Source organism: Bufo bufo, chromosome 6, assembly GCF_905171765.1.
Source record: "Bufo bufo chromosome 6, aBufBuf1.1, whole genome shotgun sequence".
NCBI lineage: Eukaryota > Metazoa > Chordata > Amphibia > Anura > Bufonidae > Bufo > Bufo bufo.
In genome coordinates this window covers 70,606,119-70,631,901 of record NC_053394.1, presented here as the reverse complement: position 1 = coordinate 70,631,901, position 25,783 = coordinate 70,606,119, and the positions used below count along the sequence as shown (strand labels likewise).

At 42.3% G+C, this 25,783-nt stretch overlaps 1 protein-coding gene across 1 annotated transcript in view; it reads right to left on the bottom strand.

Annotated features, from left to right (window-relative positions):
- Positions 1–1,342: 1,342 nt before the first annotated feature.
- TRIM8 (tripartite motif containing 8) overlaps positions 1,343–25,783 on the bottom strand; it is a 78,574-nt gene continuing 54,133 nt past the window's right edge. The window contains exons 3-7 of the mRNA XM_040438837.1: positions 16,546–16,641; positions 10,439–10,672; positions 6,010–6,041; positions 4,703–4,818; positions 1,343–3,467 (exon numbers count right to left, since the gene is read on the bottom strand). Coding sequence (XP_040294771.1) covers positions 2,860–3,467; positions 4,703–4,818; positions 6,010–6,041; positions 10,439–10,672; positions 16,546–16,641 — 1,086 coding nt within the window. The 3' untranslated portion in view covers positions 1,343–2,859. The remainder of the gene's footprint in view (positions 3,468–4,702; positions 4,819–6,009; positions 6,042–10,438; positions 10,673–16,545; positions 16,642–25,783) is intronic.

The window sequence follows — 25,783 nt, the reverse complement described above, 5'->3', positions numbered from 1 at the left end:
TCAAGTATGAAATCAGCACAGAGCCCTGCTCCCTAAATAGCACTGACGTATAGAACACCCACCGCATATGAAAATTAAAAGCAAGTACATGGACACACACGACTCGACTCTACTCTACGCAGAATTATCGGAGACGTGGGCTGCAGGTTTGGGTTTTTCTTGTTTAGGAGATTCAGTTTCTAATCTGGATTCCAAAAACAACTTGGTTTTAATGAGAAACAACTGGGGTGGATGAACCCACTACAAAGCAGCCTGCACATGGCGGAAGGGGAGAATGAGAACAAAAAGGTGCTCCAACCCTAATCAAATACAAAGCGAGTCACCAGCTTTCTACAATGAACCTAACGTCTGTTCTTAATCACAGATCAGACATAAAAGGCGTTTAAAAATTTTACACCCGCTGTTTACACAATAGTTCCTTAATGCATGTGTCATACTGGCGGGCATATTTTCTACAGGCTTGCATGCTACTGCATATGATAATCAAAGCCTAATGGGCTGCATAGAGTGGCTTAGGCTGTGACCCAACATGACCATGTACTACATGGCCACCTCTTTATTCGAAAGACACTGTATATGAACTACTATGCAGATTCCACTAATTACTTACCCAAATGAGTTGGCTTTATTCATTGAGTTGGGACAATCCCTAAATATCTACATTTTAAGGACCAAACTTAATTGATCCACTGTGATCTGGTGATCCATTGTCGTCTGGCGAGCCCTTCCTATAGCCACTACTCCACTCAGATCCCAGGTAGATGTTGTCATAAACCACTCAAGAACATACATGTACTGAAAATACAGTGGGTGTGCACAGTTACTTCTTGTACGGGTTCCTTGGAGCATGCTTACAACCATTCACCAGTATTTCAGCAAGGTAGATGGAGGCAGGAATGGCATCAGATCGCAAGTTTGGAGGTAGACTGGCTGGCTTTTATGGGGGTCTGATCTGAGGATGTTATTTTTCGCCTCTAAACCCTGGGGTGCAACTTATCATCAGGTGCGTTTTACAAAGCGAAAAATCTGATAAATAATCTCAGTGCAAAATGTGTATAATCTTGAATGGATCAACAGTCTAGAAAGAACCGAACAGTGAAAAGAGGTTAGGACTTTTTCAAAGAGGTTGTACAGGGTTACAAAAACCTCTGCCAAACACTTCATCAATTGTGTGAGGTATTGCATATCAGCCCATTTAAAAAAAAAAAAAAGACATCACCTATGGACATCTATGACGTTGTGTTTTTGTAATTCTGCTCAAAAATCTAAGCCATTTTGGAGGCTGGGTGATTTTTCATTGCTTTCTATGCATGCAACAATAGGATGACAAAAATACAACATATAGTTTATAAAAAGATTTTTTTATTCCATTTTTGTTTTGACCAAGTAAGCGGGACTGCTGCTTTAAGAGGAGCGTGGTATTAGCCTACCACCAGATCCAACACTGACATAGATAAAGGCAAGAAAACACAGGAGCATACCGCACATCAGTTGGTTGTCATGCAGTACTTGTTATATCCATTGCTCTGTTGTCCACATTGGTGCCCATTGTTCAAGTGCCTTCACAAACAAACCTTCTGCCATTATAGTCCCTTAGCAACATACAGTACAAAGTCTTATTGCTGTAATATTACAATATGGCATTAAATGATTCATTAATTAATGCTGCAGAAAAAAAAAAAGAGAGGAAAAAAAGTGCTTGGACCGTATACTGTACATACATACATTTTGTATTTTTTTTGTTGTTCTTTTTTTAGAATTACGTTTGTGGCACTCCAGAAACGATTTTGTCTGTAAAGCAAAATGTTCTATTTTGTTTTTTTTAAGTGAAAAATGTTGAATTGCACTTTTTAATGTGTATTTGGAATGTTAACAAAAAAAAAAAATTTTAAGCTAAAAGACCATTTACCATGTTGGGCCTTACATATCCATGTATATATCATCTACAACAATAGCCTTGGTCCATGGAAACTGTATATGGAGCAAAGATTATTCTTTCAAACTTTTATGATTTAGCGGTATTACATAGGATCAAAGTTTTGGGAAAAAAATTACCCTGTATTTCTTCTTACTTTATATACAAAATTTAACATTTCCCCCGTCCCTGCAATTTTATTTTTTTTGATCTCCAACATAATAAAAATATAGAAATAGCCTTATCTGATAGGTTTAGACTTCAAGTAAAAGTGCAGAAGAGAGAAATGTCATGTTCTGTTAATGCATTGGTGTTCTAGATTAGAATGCTTCACTCGGAGCTCCGCTCTAGGGCAACGTCCGTCTCTTTACTGCATGATATAAGACATTTGTGGGAGTTGCCCGATTCCCTCCCTGCAAACATAACTTTATCGTTCCCTTTTTTTTTTTTGTGTACTTTGCACTTTTCAGATAATTGTGTATTTACACGTTTCTAAAACATACAATAAAAAAAAACAGTGTCTCTATGATAAGTGGCCTTTTAACTTAAAACTCCTACCACGAGAAATGGTTATTTCTAAAGCAACATAGTCATCTAAACTGATACGAAACAAAGGGGAAAAAAACGCACACAAAAGAAAACCTTAACAATTGTTTGTATCAAAGAGGAAACGCCAGCGAAAGCTTCAAAGCACTGAAAAACAAAAATATAACTAAAAAAACGGAAATAACTAATTGGTTGTTATTCTAGATAGGGGGAAAAGGCATACGCCATTGTCCAGAATTATCAGAATTAAAGCAAAAGTATAAAAACAATCCTGTGTTAACCGTATTCAGAAGTGAAAAGGTTGTCCACCACTAAACAAGGTTAAGGTTGTTCTGTTCCGAGTGTTGGGGGTTTCTTTTACTGTATGCATATTTAACAAGGCTAGCTTGCTGTAAAAGTTAACTGGTGACGTAGTGCTTTGTGGCGGGCTGCCCATAGACCCTATAGAAATCTTGACGGCCATGTTGCTGGGTAGCATCAATCCATTCTCTGACAGCGAGTCCTGGAAGAGACTGTGTTACGGAAGGGGTGGGTGGAAGAGGATGAGAGTATTCTTGGGAAGAGACTGTCCATGGAAAGTGGCCAGATCTTGGATATGGTTGGTGGCCACTGTGGTTAGACACTGAAGAGCAATAACAGTTGTCCACAGAGCACACCAGGATCTTGCGCCCCCCATACTGGGAGAGGACAGATTGCTGAGATGACGAACTGTTTGGGTAATGGGAAGGATTGAAGACAGAATTGGAGTGGACAGGCTGTGGGCCGCTAGGAAGTCCTACAATATGCTGGGTAGAGCTGCAAGGCACCATGGGTTGTGCCGACTGACCCTCACCAGTGGAAGAACCCTGGCTTATGTACTGGCCGCTAACAGTTCCAGGGGTTGAATCAAGGAAACTGCTTTCAGGAAATGCAGCTGAATGTTTGCGCTTCTCTCCCGCTGAACTGCTTACATTGCAGGAATACATAGGAATGCTCTGCAGGAATGGCACAGGGGTGCTGAACGGGCCTACAGCAACAGAGAGAAGAAATAAATTAGGTTGGAATAACAAAAAAATTAAGCATGATGCAAAAACATGTACAATAATACAAGTGCAGAATATGCTATAATAAAGCACAGTAATACCATAATACTATTTAACAGGGCTGAAGGACCTGAGCTACAGTTTAATATAGCGCCTTTTTTTATATTTTGCTCAGTGGCCTTAAAGGTGTTTTCTGTTATGGTTTTTAACAGATATACTCATGTAGTTGATTAACTCATGTACCTCTTGCCGATGCTTTTTTTTCAACTTGGATTCTCCTAACCCATTTTCACCATGTAAACCAATCGCTCTGGTTTGTTTCCCTCCTGTATGTAGCACTTCCTGTTCCTGTATCCAACCAAACCCATGATGCACTTCTCCTTTCTCTACCACAGCTCCAGCACTGCCCCTAACACCTTAAAGGGAACCTGTCATGTGGATATTTGATTATAATCTAACTAATTATATACAATCATTAAACTACTAAAAAGTGCCTTAGATGTATTCACTTACTGGTGTGACAGATGGTTACCTCATAATATACACACAAAGATGCCGCATGCCACATGCTAATGAGCTGATTTGAGTCCAGAGTGATGTCATTGAGGCCAGCGTTTATTTAATTAACAGCTATAGCCACTCCCCTGCCCACCTGCTGCTGATTCATATGGAAAAAAAACTGTCAATCAGCAGCAGGTAGGCGGGGAGAGTCAGGAGCTAATAAATATTCATGACTCATCATTATCAGCTGGAGCTTTTCAATATAAGATGTTGGCAGATTGACTGGGTCAATTAAAGAAAGTGACCTAGCATTTTGCTAAGAGAATCAGTCACTTATTTATGTTGCCCTTAGTTAGGACACCATAAAACTGGTGACAGGTTCCCTTTAAGTAGTTTATAGCTCCTCCCACCAGCTAGTTCCATAGACACTCCACTATCACTGACCCTTACCGCGCCCAGCTAGTTTATAGCTCCTCCCACCCACCTATTTACATAGACACTCCCCTATCACTGACACGCTCACAGGAAATAAGAAAGAACTCCATGGTCATGTGACCACAGCCCAGAACGGGAGATAGGAGCAATAAAGGTAAAATAAATACATTACAAAGTTACAGCTACCTTCATAAATGATTATTTTAAAGGATGTTCATACAAACTAGAAAACCCCTTTACGGAACGTTTTAATGAACTTAGACAACCCATTTATGGACGTTACCTTCCAGCATTTTCCTCAGCTGTTTCTCCTTCTTCGTAATCTCTGTCAGGAAGAGTTTGGAGTTCAGATGTCCTATTTTCGGTGGTGGAAGGTTTCCTCCAGTGCAGGTCTGAGTCCTGTTACACAGAAAACAGTGTTTCCGTTATATAGATATTTCACAATATATTTAAAGCCCCCTTTCTACATTTACTGCTGTCTAAATTAAATAAATGGACACATCTCATCTGCCGTCTTGCCTCAGTAGATAGAACAGATTACTTCATGCTGGTACAAAGTGTCGCCCTGTGGAGATCATTTTTAAAGAGCCATAATAATAATGATGACTGGACGCTACGGGCAACATCATTGATTTTCTTTGCATTACTGTCCCTAACTCCCAAAACCAAGACAAGACTAATATGATGGAGGTCAAGGCAGACTCTTAGGTAATTCAAGATCTGCAGCTGACTTATAATAACAAAGCAAACTCCTCAACTAATGTATATTAGAAAATGTTTCCTTTGTCACCGGACCACAATAAAAGGTAAGCTTATTAATGAGTACATGTTTCCTGTAGGTCTTTTTTTTAAAACAGAATGGATCTTTTGTTGCAAAGAACCTGTTTTTCTTCATGCTTAAGGCTTCATTCACACCTTCGTATGAATGGCCTGTGTGACAACACCTTAGAAGAAAGCAGGGAGATCTTCCCTTTGAGGAATTTTCCTTCTTTTCCTCTGACTGCATCCAATTATGACAATTCACTTGATGGTGTGAATGAAACCTTAAAGGTTTTCATGACCTGTGTGATTGGCTGGTTGATAGAAACTTTGGTTGGTGGTTTGTCCATAAGGTCACGAGTCTTTGGTTGTGGATGTGGCCAGTGTGAAAATCACAAAGATATGGCTATTATCCTTGTGAAATGGCTGTAAAAAAAAAAAAAAAGCAAAGAGCGAAATTGCTCTGGATTCTTGGTGTTCTTAAAGTGCTCATCTACCCGAGAGGACTGACATGCCCCATGTTGCAGAAGGCCATTGGTAGGCCAGATATTCTCCTATTATGGGCGCTGTAATAATCTTTCCAATTGTACAAAGAAATTATACAGGTATACAGTCCATCAACCAATCATTCTGATTGCAACTGTACCTAGCACAAGTCTTTATCCACGATTACATAAACCCAGACATTCCCAATGAAAGTCAATCTCCAGTCCTCTAACCCTCCCTTCTCTGTACTTAATCTCCCAGACTAAACAAACCACTTTACCTAGGAGTCTACCCGTAAACAACATATGTGGCATAAAACGGCGCTGCCTGAAATTTTAATCTTACCTGTCCATCAGGATTTTCACAGACTTTGTATTCTAGGAAGAAAACAAAAATCAGGTTAGTGAGCTGATAGTTCAGGTATTTTGTGCCCTGACACAACTGTCTCTAGCTGTATCAGTCCTAAAACAGTAACGAATCGATGGACACACGCATTTCAATAAATTTAGTCTACTGCGCATGAGATATGGGGCATATGTTTTACCAAAACTGAAAGGTGCCCCGTCTAAATGTTGACATAGGTTGGGCACTGCTATAGGCGTTCGTGTAGATTAGGTTAGGGTAGAACAATCATCGCTGACCAAAATTTATGGTTGTATATCTGTAGAATCTGCATGTCCGTAGGGACATATTCTGCCGTCTAGTATTAGCAGGGGTAAGCCTAGTTATTATGTAATTTGGGCTCTGAAGGGTTACTTGAACTTTATGTGGTTGTCTCATCTCATCCTAGTGATATGCCACCAATGTATCTCTCAGGGTGGACTAACCCAATGTGAAGGAGAGGACATCGCTCAAGTGCGGCCACACTCAATTCATCGCTATGGGAGTTCTGAAAATAGCTGAATGCTAGTCGGCAGTCCCGTAGTAGTGGTGAATGGAGAAGTGGCCTTGCATGCGCTGTGCGCTCCCCATGCTCACCAAATAGGTTAGCATGATGGTTCACCTATTTTTGGAATTCCCAAATGAATGGAGTGCGTGCTTGCAGGAGCGGTGCACTCTCCTTCACTTTGGAGGTCCCCTTCTGGAGGTAGGAGTGGGTCCCAGAGGTGACATTGGTGGCATATCCTAGTGATATACCACCAATGTCTGAGATAACACAACCCCTTTTAAACTTGTTCACCCAGGTGCATGCGAGATCCAATACCCCTTCCAGGAGATAGAAGCGCACCTTTCTCCTTCTGAGATCCATTACAATATTTGCAACAAAAAAAATTATAAAAAAGTAAGCATGAACACAGATTTCAAATACAGTAAATGGACCCCTAAGGAAGAATGTACGCTTTTTCAGTTTAGAGTTACCGCTTGTGATACCTATTTTACTAATACTCAATGATAATAACAGATAATTACAAATTTTTTAGTGCACTCATTATTCCTGATTAAAAAAAACACTTCAAATGAAAATATTGCTTTCTACATAAAAATGCATTTCGGCATTATGGTCAAAATTAATAAAAATGTTAATCATACATTAAGTAACTTTTTTTTAAATGACTGTTAATAAAAAGGTATTATTACTGTTATTACATTCTCAGGAAAAAGTAGCAGTTATGGTTTTACATTAATGAGTGCTTTTCTAAGTCATTAGTGGGCATTAAGGAGCCTTTTGGCATGTACAAGGTGTTCTTGTAATATTGCTTCTGAACAACAAATATTGGACTGGGTTCAGCTGCCAGGACAGCGAACACCGAAAGCAAGGGCTGTCAGGCAAAGACCTATTTAAATGCCCCACTAAACGGTTAAAAGGGGTATTCCAATCTTATGTAAATATAGTTAAAGGGGTTACCCCATGATTAATGTAGAAAATGATATTCTGAAATATAGCACATGCCAGCCTCTTCAGGACAAACTTAGAAGCAGCCCTGTACCTCACATGAATCTAGAGATCTCCCCATTGCACCAATTCTGTTAGAATTATTTCAAGCTGTCAGCTTAGGGGGCGTGTCCTTTCCACTGCAGCAGGTGGCAGTTGAAGGATGGAACTGAGCATGTGCTTCCGTCTCGGTGAGGACAGAGGAATTAGAAAAAGAGCAAACAGCAGGTGGCGCTGTACAGATAGATTTCAGTGAATAACTGCATGCAATTACAAAAGTATTTAGATGCAGGTGCTGGTTTGAAAAATTTTGAATATTTTCCATAGTACAATCCCTTTAATAACTGTATAAGTCTGATACATATCAGTGTCAAGTGACAGCTATTAGCATAGGATCCACAAGATAAGGCTACTTACACACTAGCGTTCGGGGCTCCGCTTGTGAGTTCCGTTTGAAGGGGCTCACAAGCGGCCCCGAACGGATCCGTCCAGCCCTAATGCATTCTGAATGGATGCGGATCCGCTCAGAATGCATCAGTCTGGCTCCGTTTGTCCTCCGCTCCGCTCAGCAGGCGGACACCTGAACGCAGCTTGCAGCGTTCAGGTGTCCGCCTGGCCGTGCGGAGGCAAACGGATCCGTCCAGACTTACAATGTAAGGGTATTTTCACACTTGCGGCAGGACGGATCCGACAGGCTGTTCACCATGTCGGATCCATCCTGCGGCTGTTTCGCCGTGCCCCCGGGCCGCCGCTCCGTCCCCATTGACTATAATGGGGATGGGGGCGGAGCTCCGGCGGAGCTCCGGCGAAGCACGGCGGTGCACGGCTTAAGGCCGCCGGACTAAAATTACTGCATGTCAGGTTTTTTAGTCCGGCGGCTTTCTCCGTGCACCGCCGTGCTGCGCCGGAGCTCCGCCCCCATCCCCATTATAGTCAATGGGGACGGAGCGGGGGCACGGCGAACAGCCACAGGACGGATCCAACATGCTAAACAGCATGTCGGATCCGTCCTGCCGCAAGTGTGAAACTAGCCTAAGTCAATGGGGACGGATCCGTTTGAAGTTGACACAGTATGGCTCAATTTTCAAACGGATCCGTCCCCATTGACTTTCAATGTAAAGTCAAAACGGATCCGTTTGCATTATCATGAACAAAAAAAAAAAAAAAATATATATATATTTTTTTTTTTTTTTTTGTTCATGGTAATGCAAACGGATCCGTTCTGAACGGATCTAAACGTTTGCATTATAGGTGCGGATCCGTCTGGTCACATACCAGACGGATCCGACCTAAACGCAGGTGTGAAAGTAGCCTAAGACGCCGAAATGCGCCTACATTTTAAGCCGCTGAACCAAGGACGGGTTATTAACAGATAAATATATAAATTATACGTTTTGTAACTTTTCCTTATACAGGTGAAACTCTAAAAATTAGAATATTGTGCAAAACTTCATTTATTTCAGTAATGCAACTTAAAAGGAATTGCATTAATGGAACTTAAAATTAGAATATTGTGAAAAGGTTGAATATTCTAGGCTCAAAGTGTCACCCTCTAGTCAGCTAATTAATCCATATCCCCTGAGCAAAGGGGACCTGAGATTGTGACTTTGGGGTTTTATAAGCTGTAAGCCATAATCATCCAAATTATACCAAATAAAGGCGTTAAATATCTCGCTTTGCCTGTAATGAGTCTCATATGTTACTTTCACCTTTTAAGTTGCATTACTGAAATAAATGAACTTTGCACGATATTCAAATTTTTCGAGTTTCACCTGTGCAATGATTAAACCTTATTTAAACAAGACTGATTGAATATCCCATGCATGTCCTTAAAGGGGTTTTCCCATTACAACAACCTGAAGTCTGACCGTCACAGGTCCAACTGCTGGGGCCCTCGCTGATCACAAGAACATGGGCCCGTGCTCCACGTTTGAATGAGCGTCCGCCACTCCATTCCACTCTATGGGACTGCCGGAGATGGCCGAGCACTTGTACACCGCTGTCTCTGACAGCCCCATAGAGCTGAATGGAGCGGCAGTACACATATGTGACCGCCTCTCCATTTTAATAGGGGAGCACGGGTCCCCATTCCTGTGATCAGTGGGAACCCCAGCGGTCACGTTCCTGTAATGGGACAACTGCTTTAGGCTACATGCACACGAACGTGAGGGCTCGGTGCCCGTACTGCGGAACGCAAATTGCGGTCCGCAATGCACGGGCACAGACCGCGGGGCAGCCGCATGTGGATTGCGGACCCATTCACTTGAATGGGGCCCGCACTGCAAAAAAGTAGTGCATGCGCCAGAAACACCATGGAAGCACTCCGTAGTGCTTCCGTAGGGTTCCGATCCGTGCCTCCGTTCCACGTGTCCATGATTGTGGACCCATTCAAGTGATATGGCCATAAGGGGGCACACGGTCGTGTGCATATAGCCTTAAAGGGATAACTCCAATGTAGATCTGCAGATTGTGGATAGTGGGGTCTCGCTGCTGAAAGCAACCCAGAATATCCCAGGATAGGAAACCACCCCCTTCTCTCCAAATGCTAAGAATGCCCTTATAGGTCATGCAAACAGGAGGAAAATTTATATAATAATGAAGCATCCTTAACCTTCACTTTTGCTCTCGCAGCGGCTAGAAGCCAGTGTCCAAAGATGGATGTAAATTTACTACGACCAACTACCTATGTACTGTAAGTCATTGGCTTTACTGCATCCACACACTAGACTATGCAAGGTCATGGAACCATCATACAAAATCTTATAATCTTCAGCATATAGCACAGCTTAACGAACCAGATCTGAATCTGTGGACTCCAGTAGCACGTACAGCATTCCAAAATAAAGTTCCCCACCATGACAGACCCTCTTTGACTATCTCTATATGTGAGGTCCACCTTACCTTCATGAAGTTAATGTCCTCTGTTTTGTCGAACATGACCTGCACAGAGCTCAGGAGCTTTTTGGCTTCTTGCATACGTTCGTTCAGGTGCAGAACCTGGGCTGCATTCTCGTTACAGAACTTGGCCTGAGCCTTATCCAAAATATCCATCGTTTTTCTCATGTCTTCATCCAAAATTTGGTGCAGTCTCTCGTACTGTTGCCGGACCTCATCTTTCAGCTGGTTAACTTTTTCCTGAGCGGAGGAAAGACCAAAAGCAACAGTGATTTACCTGTCTGTGCAGAGTCATTCTAAGAACACTGGCAGAGTACTCAGTAGTAGGAAACGCCATGTTTTATTATATTAGGCTACAGGTAGATATTGACTGCTGCACTAGATGGTGATGTTATTGTCAGGCTAAATTAAAACTATAGGTAGGTTATCCTGGCCACAAGGCAGACTCAGGGAACAGCAGCCTCCGATGCAAGACGAAGCTCTTGAATGGAAGATTGATCACAGCGCTGTTCAAAGTGTAGTGGCCATACTGGGTTACTGCAGCTCAGCTCCCGATAAAGTGAATGAGAGCTTAGCTGCAGTAACCTGGCATGGCCACTACACTTTGAACAGTGCTGTGTTTCCTACACCATTTAAAGTGCTAGTTCTGGAGGCTGCAGGAAACAGCTGATCATGGGGGTACGAGGTGTCGGACCTTCACAGATCAGATATTAATGACTTTTCCTGAGGATAGGTCATCAATATCAAGACCCTTGAAAACCCCTTTAAGGGCTCTTTCACACTTGCGTTGTTCTTTTCCAGCATAGAGTTCCGTCGTCGGGGCTCTATGCCGGAAGAATCCTGATCAGGATTATCCCCATGCATTCTGAATGGAGAGAAATCCGTTCAGGATGCATCAGGATGTCTTCAGTTCCGGAACGGAACGTTTTTTGGCAGGAGAAAATACTGCAGCATGCTGCGCTTTTTTCTCCAGTCAAAAATCCTGAACACTTTCCGCAAGGCCGGATCCGGAATTAATGCCCATTGAAAGGCATTAATCCGGATCCGGCCTTAAGCTAAACGTCGTTTCGGCGCATTATCGGATCCGACGTTTAGCTTTTTCTGAATGGTTACCATGGCTCCCAGGACACTTAAGTCCTGTTTGCCATGGTAAAGTGTAGTGGGGAGCGGGGGAGCAGTGTACTTACCGTCCGTGCGGCTCCCCGGGCGCTTCAGAGTGACGTCAGGGCGCCCCACGCGCATGGGTGACGTGATCACATCATCCATGCGCATGGGGCGCCCTGACGTCACTCTGGAGAGCCCCAGGAGCCACACGGACGGTAAGTATACTGCTCCCCCGCTCCCCGCTCCTACTATGGCAACCAGGACTTTAATAGCGTCCTGGCTGCCATAGTAACACTGAACGCATTTTGAAGACGGATCCGTCTTCAAATGCTTTCAGTTCACTTGCGTTGTTACGGATCCGGCGGGCACCTCCGGCAAATGGAGTGCACGACGGATCAGGACAACGCAAGTGTGAAAGAGGCCTAAGTAAAGTAAGTGCAAAAACGGAATCCTAGGCCCGCCAGCTCAGCAATGACTTCACTTTCCACCTCCGTAAAAAAAAAAGTCAAAGGAGCTATATGCCTTATATTATATATAGCTGAATGCACACAGTAATACTTAGTATTTTAATATTTCTAATGCTGCTATCTCACTGTTTGCTCAAGCTGCTTCATATCGCTCTTACCTCATCACCTTATTTGCATAGGGATGCAGATGGGACAATCTGCTGGGAATAAACTTCGTCATAGATGTAGTCATCCCGATAAATGCCCTGCCCTGTAGATAGTCAGTCCCGGTGCAGTAGGGGTCTGTCAAGCCATATGTGAATGTGGAAGGGGGCTGGGTGATCAACACAGACACGCCAGAGAGACACCTGTTATATACTAATAACCTGTGCGAAATGAAATGGCCATATACATTTCAGGATATCCGGACAAACGTTATCAGGCATAGGCATGGCTGACTGGTTATCTGACAAGGCCTAATCAATAGGGCAGTCACTTTTTGACTTTGTTATTCACCAGTTGTAAAGTGGATGCCCAGATCACTGTGCTTAGTCTTCAGTGTGTTCGCTGCTCCTCCTGCCACTGCCAGGAGGAGCAGCAGGGTGATCTGAGCCCTGAGCTGCTGGAGATCCGGAGGAGCCAGCTTCTAATAAGACAAGGGTGACGCTGCTACGATGTGTTTCTATACTATATAGTGTGCCTTTTATCACTTCATAGGCAGCTCACAGCGTCTGCAGGATCACGGTGCTACCATCCTAAACACCGATGGAGGGTTCTGTGACCGGACATGTCCAGCCTCCTCCATAGGAAAAAGACTGCGCATGGGAATCCTATGGAGCAGGCTGATAGATGTGTCTGGTCACATCAGCCTAAGGGCTCATGCACACGACCATATGTATTTTGAGGTCCGCAAAAAATACGCATGACGTCCGTGTGCATTTCGTATTTAGCGGAACGGAAGAGCTGGCCCCTAATAGAACAGTCCTATCCTTGTCAGTAATGCAGACAATAATGGGACACGTTCTATTTTTTTACGGAATGGACATACAGAAACGGAATGCACACAGTCATTTCCATTTTTTGCGACCCCATTGAAGTGAATGGTTCCGCATACGGGCCGCAAAAAAAACCCCAAAAAACGGAATGGACACGGTAACAAAAAATTTCATGTGCATGAGCCCTAAATCAGAGGCCATGTCCAGTATGGGTGCCCCATGCAGTCCGTGGAGAAGGCTGTGCTAACGGGGCAGCAATTCACAAAGGGAGAAATCAGCGCTGATCTTCTAATAACTACATATCAGTAAATGGGTTTCCAACACATTTGTTAAAATAAATATATATCGGTCAACACTCTTAAGGGGTTATGTCATGATTGATGTAAAAAATGAAAATAATACATCATCTAGTACATGACAATCTTTTACTAATAAAGCTAGAACCAGCCCTGTACCTCACATGGATCCAGAGGGAAGGAGTCCTTTTTCTGGTGCATTTCCTTTCTGCCATAGCTCTTTCCCTGTAACTGCCACAGTTCCCTTTATTTCTATACTGTATATTGTGTGTTTTATTGCTTCATAGGCAGCTCACGGCGTCTGCAGGATCATACATGTATTTTAACTGAGAGCGTGCGACCACCTCAGTGAGGTGGACGGAGAAATCAGAAAAAGAACAAACAGCAGGTGGAGTTATTCAGACACATTTTATTGATTAATACGGATACAATTTACTGACTAAGGCTACATGCACACGACCGTATGTGTTTTGCAGTCTGCAAATTGCGTATCCAAAAAAAAAAGATGACATCCGTTTTTTTTTGCGGATCCATTGTAACAATACCTAAAACGGACAAGAATAGGACATGTTCTATTTTTTTTTGCGGGGCTACGAAACGGACATACGGATGCGGATAGCACACGGTGTGCTGTCCGCGTTTTTTGCGGACCCATTGAATCAAATGGGTCCGCATCCTATTCGCAAAAAAAAACTGAACGTAAACAAGATACGTTTGTGTGCATGAGGCCTATCTCTGTGGCTGTACAAAATTTTTAATTACAGGCAATTACAAAAGTATTCAGATCCAGGAGCTGGTTTGAAAACTGTGGAATATTTTTCGTGGGACAACCCCTTTAATAGTTTAGATATTGTAGTGCATTTATAAGTAAACAGCTTTGTCTTACAGCCTTTCACACCTTCCACCCCCCATTCAGAAGCCACTCTGAATGTGTAAATCACAAAGTGTGAGCTTCCCATATGTTCATACAGTACCATGTCACCCTGTTTCCACATTAGAACCCCATTTAATGCAGCGTATGGTCTGTGAAGGGACCTCTGCGCCCCCGGTGGTCGGATTTGCAGGGTAAGGCCTCATGCACACGACCGTTGTTTTATTTCGTGTCCGTTGTGCCGTTTTTCGTGATTTTCTGCGGACCCATTGACTTTCAATGGGTCCGTTGAAAACTCTGCTAATGCACCGTTTGTCATCCGCGTCCGTGATCCGTGGTTCCAGTTAGTCAAAAAAATATAACCTGTCCTATTATTTTCGCGGAAAACGGTTAGCGGACCCATTCAAGTCAATGGGACCGCTAAAAAACACGGAGGCACACAAGATGGTCATCCGCGTCTTTTTTTTTTTACTATCATTTGCATGGCAAACCTGTCTTAGATTTTTTTTTACTTTCCTTCATGTCTGGTGATCCTCCAAAAATAAAGGAAGACACACGGAAACAAAAACGGAAACTGATCACGGAGCAACGGAACCCCATTTTGCGGAACGGAACACAACGGTCGCGTGCATGAGGCCTAACCCAGAAGTTTCATTTTCTTCGGCTATAACTTCAGCTTCTCTACCGAGGCTGCAAACACTTTCCGGTGTTAACGCCAGCCATTCCAATCACCTCATTGAGCCAGTGACAGCTTAAATTAATTGCTTTTCTCCAATACGCATTCATTTAAATAGCAAATTTGCTGATGCCCCATTTCTGTTCCTTGAGATAATAGTCTGCCGCTCTAAACTGCTGTCAAATTACAGACGATAATGAAGGATGATGATCTAAACAATGGAAATAATAAGGGTATTGCTCAAAGGAAAGGATAATACATGTAGGATTTGAACTTGTATGTGAATATAGGGGTGGTGGTAGAGGTCAGGACATATAAAAGTCTGGTCAGGCAAACAGCAACATCTAGGTATAGTGAACCAAATCTGGATTTGTAATGTACCGGTATACAGTAATAAAAATAAGTCGTCATGGCACCATAAAAGAATGCCTCATATGAGATTTACTGTAAGGAAAGTCTTCTGCATGCACTAGACAGACCGAGAGGTAAGGATGAGATTACAGGACAATGGGCAGATCTGATCCGTGGAAGCATTCATGATCCTACATGGAGATTTCCAACATATTGGAATATAATCCATGCAATAAATGAATGCAATCAATCACCTTTGTCTTGGAAGAGGAATGTTATTATCACCGCACCCTGGCAAGGTAGAGGAGACTGGCTTCTAAAGCAGTGATTATATGGGATTATATTAATGGAACAAATGGCAGCTCCCCAAAATTATTTATTTCCCAATTTTATAATACTAAAGGATCAGTGTTCATTATTGTTACTGACCAGTTTACAATTCTCATCAACCAAAATCATCATACCGCAGTCGGAGGCTCCATTCTGAGCATCCATCGGCAGTTCTAGAACAGAATGTATGACGCTATTTTTGTACCAAAACTTAAAGGGGTTGTCCTGTCTGGAACATTTATGGCACAATGCTAGGTAGTGCCAGAAATGTCAGAGAGGTGCAGGTCCCATCTCTGGGATCCACTCATATCTCCAGAATGGAGACCACCCAAAAAAAAGAGAGCACAAATGTGATGTATCCTCTCCATTCGCTACTATGGGACTTCCAAAATTAGCTGAGCAAGCATGCTCAATTATTTTTGGAACTCCCATGGCAATCACTAGAGGGAGGCTGTGTAGGCTTGCTCTCCCATCACTTCAAGGCCCCATTCCGGATATAGGACCAGGTCCCTGAAGTGGGAATAGCACCTATATGAGGTTTATGGCATATCCTGGCAATATGCCATTAATGTCCAAGATGGCACAACCCCTTTAACACCTATTTACTGGCTAGAAGATAAGCATTTGATTGATGGGGGTCTGACTCCACTGATCATGAACAGATGACCCAATTATTTCAAATGAATAAAGTGGAGGTTGGGTACAGTGCACTGCTATCTCTGGCAATCCTATATAAGAATGTACCGAGTAAGGATTACTGTGAAAGGTGGTGGAACTGCAGATGGAACCTCAGAACAAGGCCTCCAACCCCAGTGTGAACAGAGCCTCTGGGTGTATGCTAATCAGTAAGGCGTCATTAGGAGCAGCTGTACAACAAATCTGGCAGATCCTAAGGTGATCATCGATGCCAAACTGCCCCAAAATCCAGAGGCCATTTTGAACAGAAAACAGCCATTTTAACAGCAACCACTGTTTTTCAAAATGGCCATCTCCACCACCGCATGTTTCCGTTATCTCCAAGGCTCACTGTAGACTTACACTCACCTCCACTAATCTCTTGTCAGATTCCAGTTTGTACAGCTGATCCTCTATATCTTGTTCCCGCTCCTCCAAGCGATCTTGCTGTTTCATAAGCATTTTCTGTAAATCAAAAAGGTACAAACATTAGAAGAAAAAGGGACAAGGCTTGCATCAGATATTCGAGTGCAAAGCAAAGAATTAACAGGCAATACTATACAACAGTTTTATCTAATAAAAGTATGAACAGATTATTTGTCATGCTTTCTACAGTTGTGGCTTACATAAAACTAAAGCCCCACCTACTGAGTCACAACGTGGCAGGTTAAATATGGAGGCCAACCTGAGAAGTCGTTAAGCCACAAGATGACTGAAAATATAGTCCCCCCACTATGGAAAGGTTCAGTGCATGATAAGTGGGCGTTACTTCCTTCATTATTACCAGAAAGGACCCTGTCGCTGCTTACCCAACTTGTAGCAAAGCTGGAAGACAAACCTAAAACAATGACCTCTTCTTCATTTGAAAGCGGTATCCAGAAAGTAGCTAAGTTATAGCAGCAACTATGGAGCCACCATTTTGTCACACAGTCACCCAGGCTTTACATAAATGCACAGTCCCTGCTCTCTTCTTCCCTCTGTGGCTCCTCCTGATAGAATTTACACCGAATTCAATGCTATGCCTGATCTAAGAGGCTGACCTACCAGAATATCCCCTTCACATGTACCCTATTAGGGCTTAAGACAACACTCTGAGCTACAATGGAAAGCTGCTGCAACAAGTAGATCCTTTTCTGGCAGATTCAGAGCACCCAATCGTTCAGGGTTAAAAAAAAAAAAGAAGCTGAACATGTGGTGATCAGCTAACTGGTGCCGTGGCTTCAATTTAAGGCAATAGGAAGATCCCATCACAGGATCTAATGAAGGAAGACATCTGCTCTTTATCCATATATGTGGTAATGGTCTCCATGAAGTGAAGCTATAGGCATAGCAGCGCCTGTCACCAAAGAATGTATGAATTCTAATAATACAACAAAACAACAACAAAAACTCAGAAATGCAGTAAAGTTTGCAATTTCCTGAATACATGGATCCTGCTCATATTGAGATTAAGTTTTAGCAGAGGGCAAGTTTTTCAAACAAGTTTAGGACATAACTTAACATCTTTATTTCCATTAGAACTTGAAGGCATAGCCCTTTAATTTATTTTACGGCTCTTCACAATAGAGTGTAAGCCTCAGTCATGGATCGGGATCAGCTCCAGCTGGAGCCAAAGTCTTTCACGGCACAGCACCCCATTGCTGATTCTGCAGAGCCCTGTGAAAACATTTCAGGGCACTCCAACCTACACTGAATGTTACTCCCTTGGAGGCACAGCAATGCCTGAATAACATCAATAGTGAGAATAGGGGGGAGGAATGGAAGAAGGGAAAATGTGCCAAAAAATACCAGCTTTGAGAACTTCACTAAGGACAGTAAATGATCCAAGCTCAGGAAAAACTTCCATGATTAAAACTGAGTTTTTGGCACCAAATTCAAAGCTGTCCTAAACGTTATTGGTAATGTGATTGGTAATGCAAAAAATTAGGAATCTGGAAAACATTTCAAAGGGGAACCTCCTAACTATGGTTCCTGAGAGCTGAACGTGGGGGTCTGCAATATTTTATTTTATTTTTTTGCTTATAGGGGCTATTCTTCCAAAAACTGGGCCATACCTCGGGCTGAGCTGCAACAGCATACACATTCTGAGGATAGGTTCAAAGCTGTATTAGGATGTGGGCAGCAATGTTTTTTAATTCTTGTCAGCCCTTTTTATATCTTATCCATACCATAGGCATCTCTACTGTTCTGTTCATTTGGTCTCTAATACATTCCTGGAAAATTCAAGATAACTTGTGGAAAGTGTCTGTGAAGGTTCTCATTAATCCAGGTCATGGTAAATCTGTAAAGAATAAATCAAGGCAACTGGACTTACTGTAGATTTCTTGAAAACGTTTCACTCGTTCTTCCAACAAGCTTTCTCAATTCCCCTGAGAAAGCTCGTTGGAAGAACAAGTGAAACGTTTTCAAGAAATCTACAGTAAGTCGTTGATCCAGGGAGTTATTCTGATTGCCTGATTGGAGTCGGGAAGGAATTTTTTATTCCCCTAAAGTGAGGAAAATTGGCTTCTACCTCACAGGGTTTTTTTGCCTTCCTCTGGATCAACTTGCAGGATAACAGGCCGAACTGGATGGACAAATGTCTTTTTTCGGCCCTATGTACTATGTTACTATGTTACTAAGTCTAGTTGCCTTGATTTATTCTTTACAGCTATAACTTGTGGAAAGCTAAATCTTTCGACCAACACCTTGACATGCAGTAAGAGTTTCTGATTCATATAGTGGGGCATAGTGTTACAACATCATGTCAAATACTCAATAATTGTGGAAAAAGAAATGTAAAAAATTTGCATCAAATCAATAATAATCAAAACATAGACCTGTAACAGCTACTATCTGTAAGGCCTCTGATGGTTTTGTATGAAACCAAAATCAGTGTTGTCTGGGCATTTGCAAAAGGAACGTGTCCAGATGGAAAAGTTGCTTGTGTGAAATTGGCCTAAGAGAAGTTCAAAGTGATTATAATAAACCATTTCTGATATCACCACTGCAGTATTCAAGGAAATCACGTGTAAAGTAATTAACTGAAATGTGGTAAATACTGATAACTTGGGAGCATACATCCTCTATGCTAAAGCTACCTATCTCATAAAATCTTCTGACTCCTAAAATAAGAACGGAGGATCAGCTCTCAGGAACCAAATTTGTGTGTTTCAATGTTAAAAACTTTTTGGGTGAAGTTTCACACTGCAGCTTTTACACATATTTGGAGCCACTCAGAAAAATCAAATGCCTTAAAAGTTGATGAGTTTGAAAACACTATAACCATCTAGTGAAAGCAATTCCATTCCAAGCAAATACAGCGGTAAAACAATGGTAAAAAACACATACGGGTTTTCCGGCGGCACAAAAAAAAATGTCTAAAAACTCCGCCTTGAAAACGCACTGAAAAAAATCAGATCAGAATTTGTGCTGATTTTCTGTGCGGTTTTGATGCGTGTTTTTTTTTTTTTCAGCTTCCCTTTCACTTCAAGGGGAGGATTAGCCCGGATCCTGCTCCAAGTTTTTGGCACAGCTGCTGCCAGTGCCAAAAATACCACGGTATGTTATTTCCAGCTTAAGGGTGGGGGTGCTCAGTGTAAGACCCCCACTAATCTTATAATGATTACCTATCCTATGAAGATAGAGACTTAAGGCGGGTTTACATGTCCAAATGTAACAGCTGATTGTCGGGAAGGAAGTGTTCCTTCCTGACAGTCGGTTGCTTGTCCAGTGAAGGAGAAAGCTGCATGTACATTCAGTGATCTCCTCCACAGTATGAGGATGAGGAATTGCGATCACTCATCCCCATACAGAATCATTGTTTCTGGGCAGGTCAATCTGCTGCCCAGAAATGATAATTAGTGTGGCTGCACGAATAACAGGTTCACCCAATAAATGAGCGTTTCACTTGTTCATCACATGACTGGCGGCACATTAAGACAGGCAGATTGTCGGGAACGAGTGTTCGCAGGAACGTTTGTTCCCGATAATCTGCCCGAATATTGGGCCGTGTAAATCCAACTCAAGAACTAGACAAAATGACATACAATTCAGAAGCTGTTCAGCCCAGTCTACTAGCCAGTATGACCTACTATCAACCCAGGAAATATGTGATCCCATTAACAGAAAATTATTTAGAATAATTAGGGGCCAGGAGTATGGTTTCGGGCTTCTGAGATTTCATCAACCCTGGGTAACTTAATACTTCTGTAAACTTAATTATTCTTCAGCATATTAGAAAAGAGTGCAGAATAAGTAATGAGACGCTATGAGGAATTCCATGTCTTAGAAGAGGTAGTGATAGGGTTATTGGAAAAAGAAACCTCAAGACATTAGCGTAACTATATTATTCTCAATATAACTGACTAATAACATCCACCCACAAGATGGCCAGCATCATGCAACATGAGTACTGTGTGTAGGAGGGGGATCACCAGAAATCAAATGCTCTCCCCATCACTAAATAAGTAATATTCTGAGTAGGTGGGTGCATTGTGGCATTTAAAATCTGCCTAAAATAACTGTGTCAATATGTTAGTACCCTGAAACAAAACCAGCGGTGAATAAATATTGAGCACTGTATGTACTGCATATATATCGGTATGTATTATAACTGATGAAAATAAATAATACTGACTTGCAAAAGGTAAAAGACCTACATTGAGAAACCCTATAACTTTATATTTTAACTAAAAAAAAATAAAAAATCCCAAAAATGGTTTTCCCTGCTCAGTATTTTGCTTCCCGTCTTCTAGAATTCCACATTATAGTCAGTGCTGGAAACAAGTGCCACATAATCAGACCTGTTCTGGGTTATTAGAAGAAAGATTAAAAAAGTTTTGCTGAATATATCATATATATCATACAGATAAAGATGGCCATATACATTAGAGCAGGGGTAGGAAACCTCCAGCTGCTGTTGTGAAACTACAACTCCCAGCATACATACTTTCCCTGCTCTTCTCAGAACGCCCATAGAAGTCAACGGAGCCTGATGGGAACTGTAGGTTCACAACAGCTGGAAAGCTGAAGGTTGCTGACCCCTGCATTAGAGGAACGTGTGCCAAACATCGGTCATTCAGGACCGGGTGACTATCTAATGTGAATGCGGGTGTCCTGATAAAGAAAAATGACACTGACAGCAGCTTATTCCCCTTAGGCCTCATGCGCACGGCCGGTATTGCGGCCTGCAAACAGGGGGTCCCCAATGCACGGAACGGCCGAACAACGGTCGTGTGCAAAAGGCCTTAACCAATGCTGATCAAATACATGCTCGGTCGAGCCCAGTGTGAGTATGGAAGGGGGTGCTGAGGGAATGGCGGTCGGCAGAACGAGCATTTGTATGAACAGCTTTAGGCTATAAATCTGTTTCTTCTCAATCTCAAATATCTCCCCAAACCTTCAGTATACAGCCATATGCAATACCAGCTAAAATCTCTCTCATTTGTGCTAATTTTTCTCTTTTTCTTGCATGTTTTTCATGTTTTTTTCCCCATTATATCCTTTACAGTAATGTCTTCCGGGAGCCTGTTCAGTAACAATACAGCAATATGTATTATCTCTATTGCTCAGCCCAGGACATCTGCTATAACTAGAGACTTGCATAGAGGCGGCTACTCTGGGTCAAGCAGATTGTAAAGATGAGCTGCATTAAGTAGCTCAACCAGATATAAGAAGCTGAACAGTTGCCGTTACATTTATTACTGCGCAAAAAAATATTATTTTCTGCATTATTTGTGGCACTGTTTGGCGGTATTATAATACCCTGCTAAACGCTAGTTATTCTATATTAAAACACCATACAGCAAATACACATTACAACTAATATTCTCCTATCTTTATCAAAATCTGTTCATTAGGCAACATCCTCATCTCAGTGCAACGTCATTGAAATAGGAATTTTTCATAAGGAACCCCCCACGTTATTTTATTAAATTAATAGACTGGAAAGATGGTTGTCATAGCAACATATCCCTTATTAAACATGCCTTTCTATGTGTAGCTGGAAGATACAAGTACTGGCGTCATTAAAAGCCAAGTACAGGTAAGAGATTTCATTTCCTGGACCCGTTATCTAGTATGTTATAAAAAACGAGGAATAGAGAGTCACTAAGGAGTCAGTTATGACTGATGCCTAATCATTTCATCAAGTGTTTATGCAGCATTCGTGATGAGCAAGGCTGGAGAATTTAATGAGGACTGCAGTAAAGTAGCAGGAGGCATTTATCAGATAAGCAGGCCTCGTTTTCCCTAGCAACCAATCAAAGCTCAGCTTTCATTTCCTAAAGTGCTCTGAAAACATGAACTCTGCCCTGTGATTGGTTGCTATGGGCAACAAGTCCAGTTTTCACTGTACCCCTGTATGAATCTGAGTAAGGCCAAGGCTACACAGCGACATTTGTCACGCGACAAAAGGGGTACAACTACATAGCCAAATGTGTTGCGTGACATTTATTGTAATGATAGTTATGTTGTCGCACTGCGACATGTTGCGCTGTGACGCGATGGTCGCACAAAAATGCAACTTGGATGGATTCTTTGCGACTGTCGCGTCGCAGTGCGACACCACAGACTATCACTACAATAAATGTTGCGCAACATTGGTGCGACACAAAAAAACAACTGTCAAGCTCCATGATATTATAAATTACATTCATCTGACTAATAAACTAAAATAACACATGCATGACCACACACAGGCACTGAACGGCAGATAATTGGCCACAGTCATCTTTATTAATCTGTCCAGATCATTACCCATTATTAGACAGACACCAAATATTTTCTGGGCAATCCGGGTCACATGGGTCTAATCCAGACTCTCCAGAATCACTGACCCTTAGGCCTCTTTCACACTACAGTATGTCCATTTCAGTGTTTTGCGTTCCGTTTTTCACGGATCCGTTGTCCCGTTTTTGGGTTCCGTTGTGTCTCCGTTTCTGTTCCGTTTTTCCGTTCCGTTTTTCCGTATGCCATATACAGTATACAGTAATTACATAGAGAAAATTGGGCGGGGCATAACATTTTCAATAGATGGTTCAGCAAAAAACGGAACGGAAACGGAAGACATACGGATGCATTTCTGTATGTGTTCAGTTTTTTTTGCGGACCCATTGACTTGCATTGAGCCACGGACCGTGATTTGCGGACAAACATAGGACATGTTCTATCTTTTCACGGCACGGAAAAACGGAAATACGGAAACGGAATGCATACGGAACACATTCCGTTTTTTTGCGGACCCATTGAAATGAATGGTTCCGTATACGGACCGTATACGGACCGCAAAAAACGGACCGCAAAACGGAAAAAAAAAAACGGTAGTGTGAAAGAGGCCTTAAAGGGGGTGTTCAGATTATTATTTTTTATTTGCCCCCAAGCCAGCCTTGTGAAGAAATCCATACCCACCTGCTCCCTGTCACTCCATTCAGGTTCATGGGCTCTAATCAATGGACTTCTGATCCTCTGCACAGGCAGGGTTATGTGCCCTTGCAGCCTCAGCAGAGATACGTCACCGCAGAGGCCAGTCAATGGCTGCAGTTGTGCATGTGACCCTGTCCATAGAGAAGTTGGCAGACAAGAACCGGATATCCAGTGAAAAAAGCCCAGTATCCAGAATGGAGTGGGATCTGGTGTGGATGGATTACTCTACAGATACCGCTGGTAGAGGCACAAATTCTTTTGTGGACATCCCCTTTAACTTGCCCAAAATAGGCAGGAAAAATCCCAACATTTTGAGCGCACTGTGTCTCAATGGAGGAGGATTGATAACAATTTTGGTCACATGCTCCTCCTCCTGCAGCCATTTCATGGACAGAAGTGCTAAATGAGTGGGACAGTAGGTTAGCCGAGCAGGGTGGGCATGACTTCAATCATCTAGGAACTTGCCCCAAACATGAAATATATATATAGCCATATTATGAACATCACTATTCACATGTATAAATTGGAAATAAAGTGTCCAGCCCCTTTAAAATACCCCCCTCCAGGGACCCCTTCACAAGCTCTGGATTTGCCAAGGATTTCTGCACAGATTCTGCACCGTAATCCTCATTAAATACACTCACAAGCCGCCTCCAATGCAATGAATGGGAATCTATTCACATGCATCAGAAGACATCTGCGTGGATTTTAGTCTACGCCATGGAAAAAAAATCGGCCACACCCAAAAATAGCACGTTCGTTCCTCTTGTTAGACTCGGATTTCTGACGCAAACCCTTTGCAAAGACGCGTCAGATTTGTCATAGGCAAATGCGTAATGTGCGAACACACCCTTAATGTTGGGTGTGCTTCCATTAGATCCCTATTACAGAGGAATCTTCTCTCGGGGAGAATATCATCCTAACACACCACCATACTGTGGTACCATACTTGCACCTCTGTGTATGAGGCCTTCAGCCATGGAGAATATCATCCTAACACACCACCATACAGACATACCATACTTGCACCTCTGTGTATGAGGCCTTCAGCTAAAAGGTCAGCGGGGCAGCCATGGAGAATTTGACATTTCCCCGGCAAGTTATTACTGGAATGTTCCTGCAGTAGGACCCCAGTCCATTATTTAGCGTGGCTCCAAGGTGGAGCGTCTGTGTTTGCCCGAAAGCCATTTTAGGATTTCATGCTTCACAGTATGCCTACAATTACCTGAAGGCACAGAACACTGTCTGATATCTGGAGACAAATACTCCTTACAGAATGAGAGATTTTCCTAGAGAAATTCTAATTTCTCCAAACTAGACAAAGCAAAAAGGGCCTCCTGTCACAGAAACGGGCAATATCTGCTCACCGATTCATCAAATACTTTGTAACAGCTCAGTATTTCAATAAATAATTCAGCAGAATATCTTTGCATTAATATTCAATTGCATATTTAAGACACTATAGAATATTTAATAGAATCAATCATACACACGGAATGGGCAATATTCTCATAATAGAAAGTGACGCTTTATTACTTTTTGTCTAATAAAATATGAATCGATGTGTTGGAGGGATGAGTAATGGAATATTAGACACCTCAGATAACAAGCAGTGTAATGTGGATGAACCCAGCCAGCCGTACATGCTTGTGCAGTAAAATACCCCGTTTTATGATTTTCTCCGTCTTACTAATGGGATACACACAGATTAAAGGGGTTGTCCGAATGTTTAATACTGATGAGCTATCCTCATGATAGGTTATCAGTATCTGATTGGTGTGGTCCGACTCCTGGCACCCCCACCAAATCAGCTGTTTGAAGAGACTGTGGGCACAGCAGCCTCCTCGCAGCTTACTAAGCACAGCGCCATACATTGTATAGTGGCTGTGCTTAGTACTGCAGCTCTGCCCCATTCATTTGAATGGGCCTGAGCTGCGCTTAGACCATGTGACCGATAAACATGAGGTCACATGGCCTAGGAACTCTTCAAAAAGTCAGACCCCACTGATGACCTATGCCGAGGATAGGTAATCAGTATTGAACAACTTGGATAACCCCTTTAATTAACGGCCCAAATCTAGGTTAATTTCACGCAGCTACCTATTAGTTTATTCTGTCTGGTGTCTGAGTTCAAGTTGTCAAGCAACTACTGACCTTACTTCCGGGTGACTACCATTTTAGTACACGTAGCTACATGTATTAA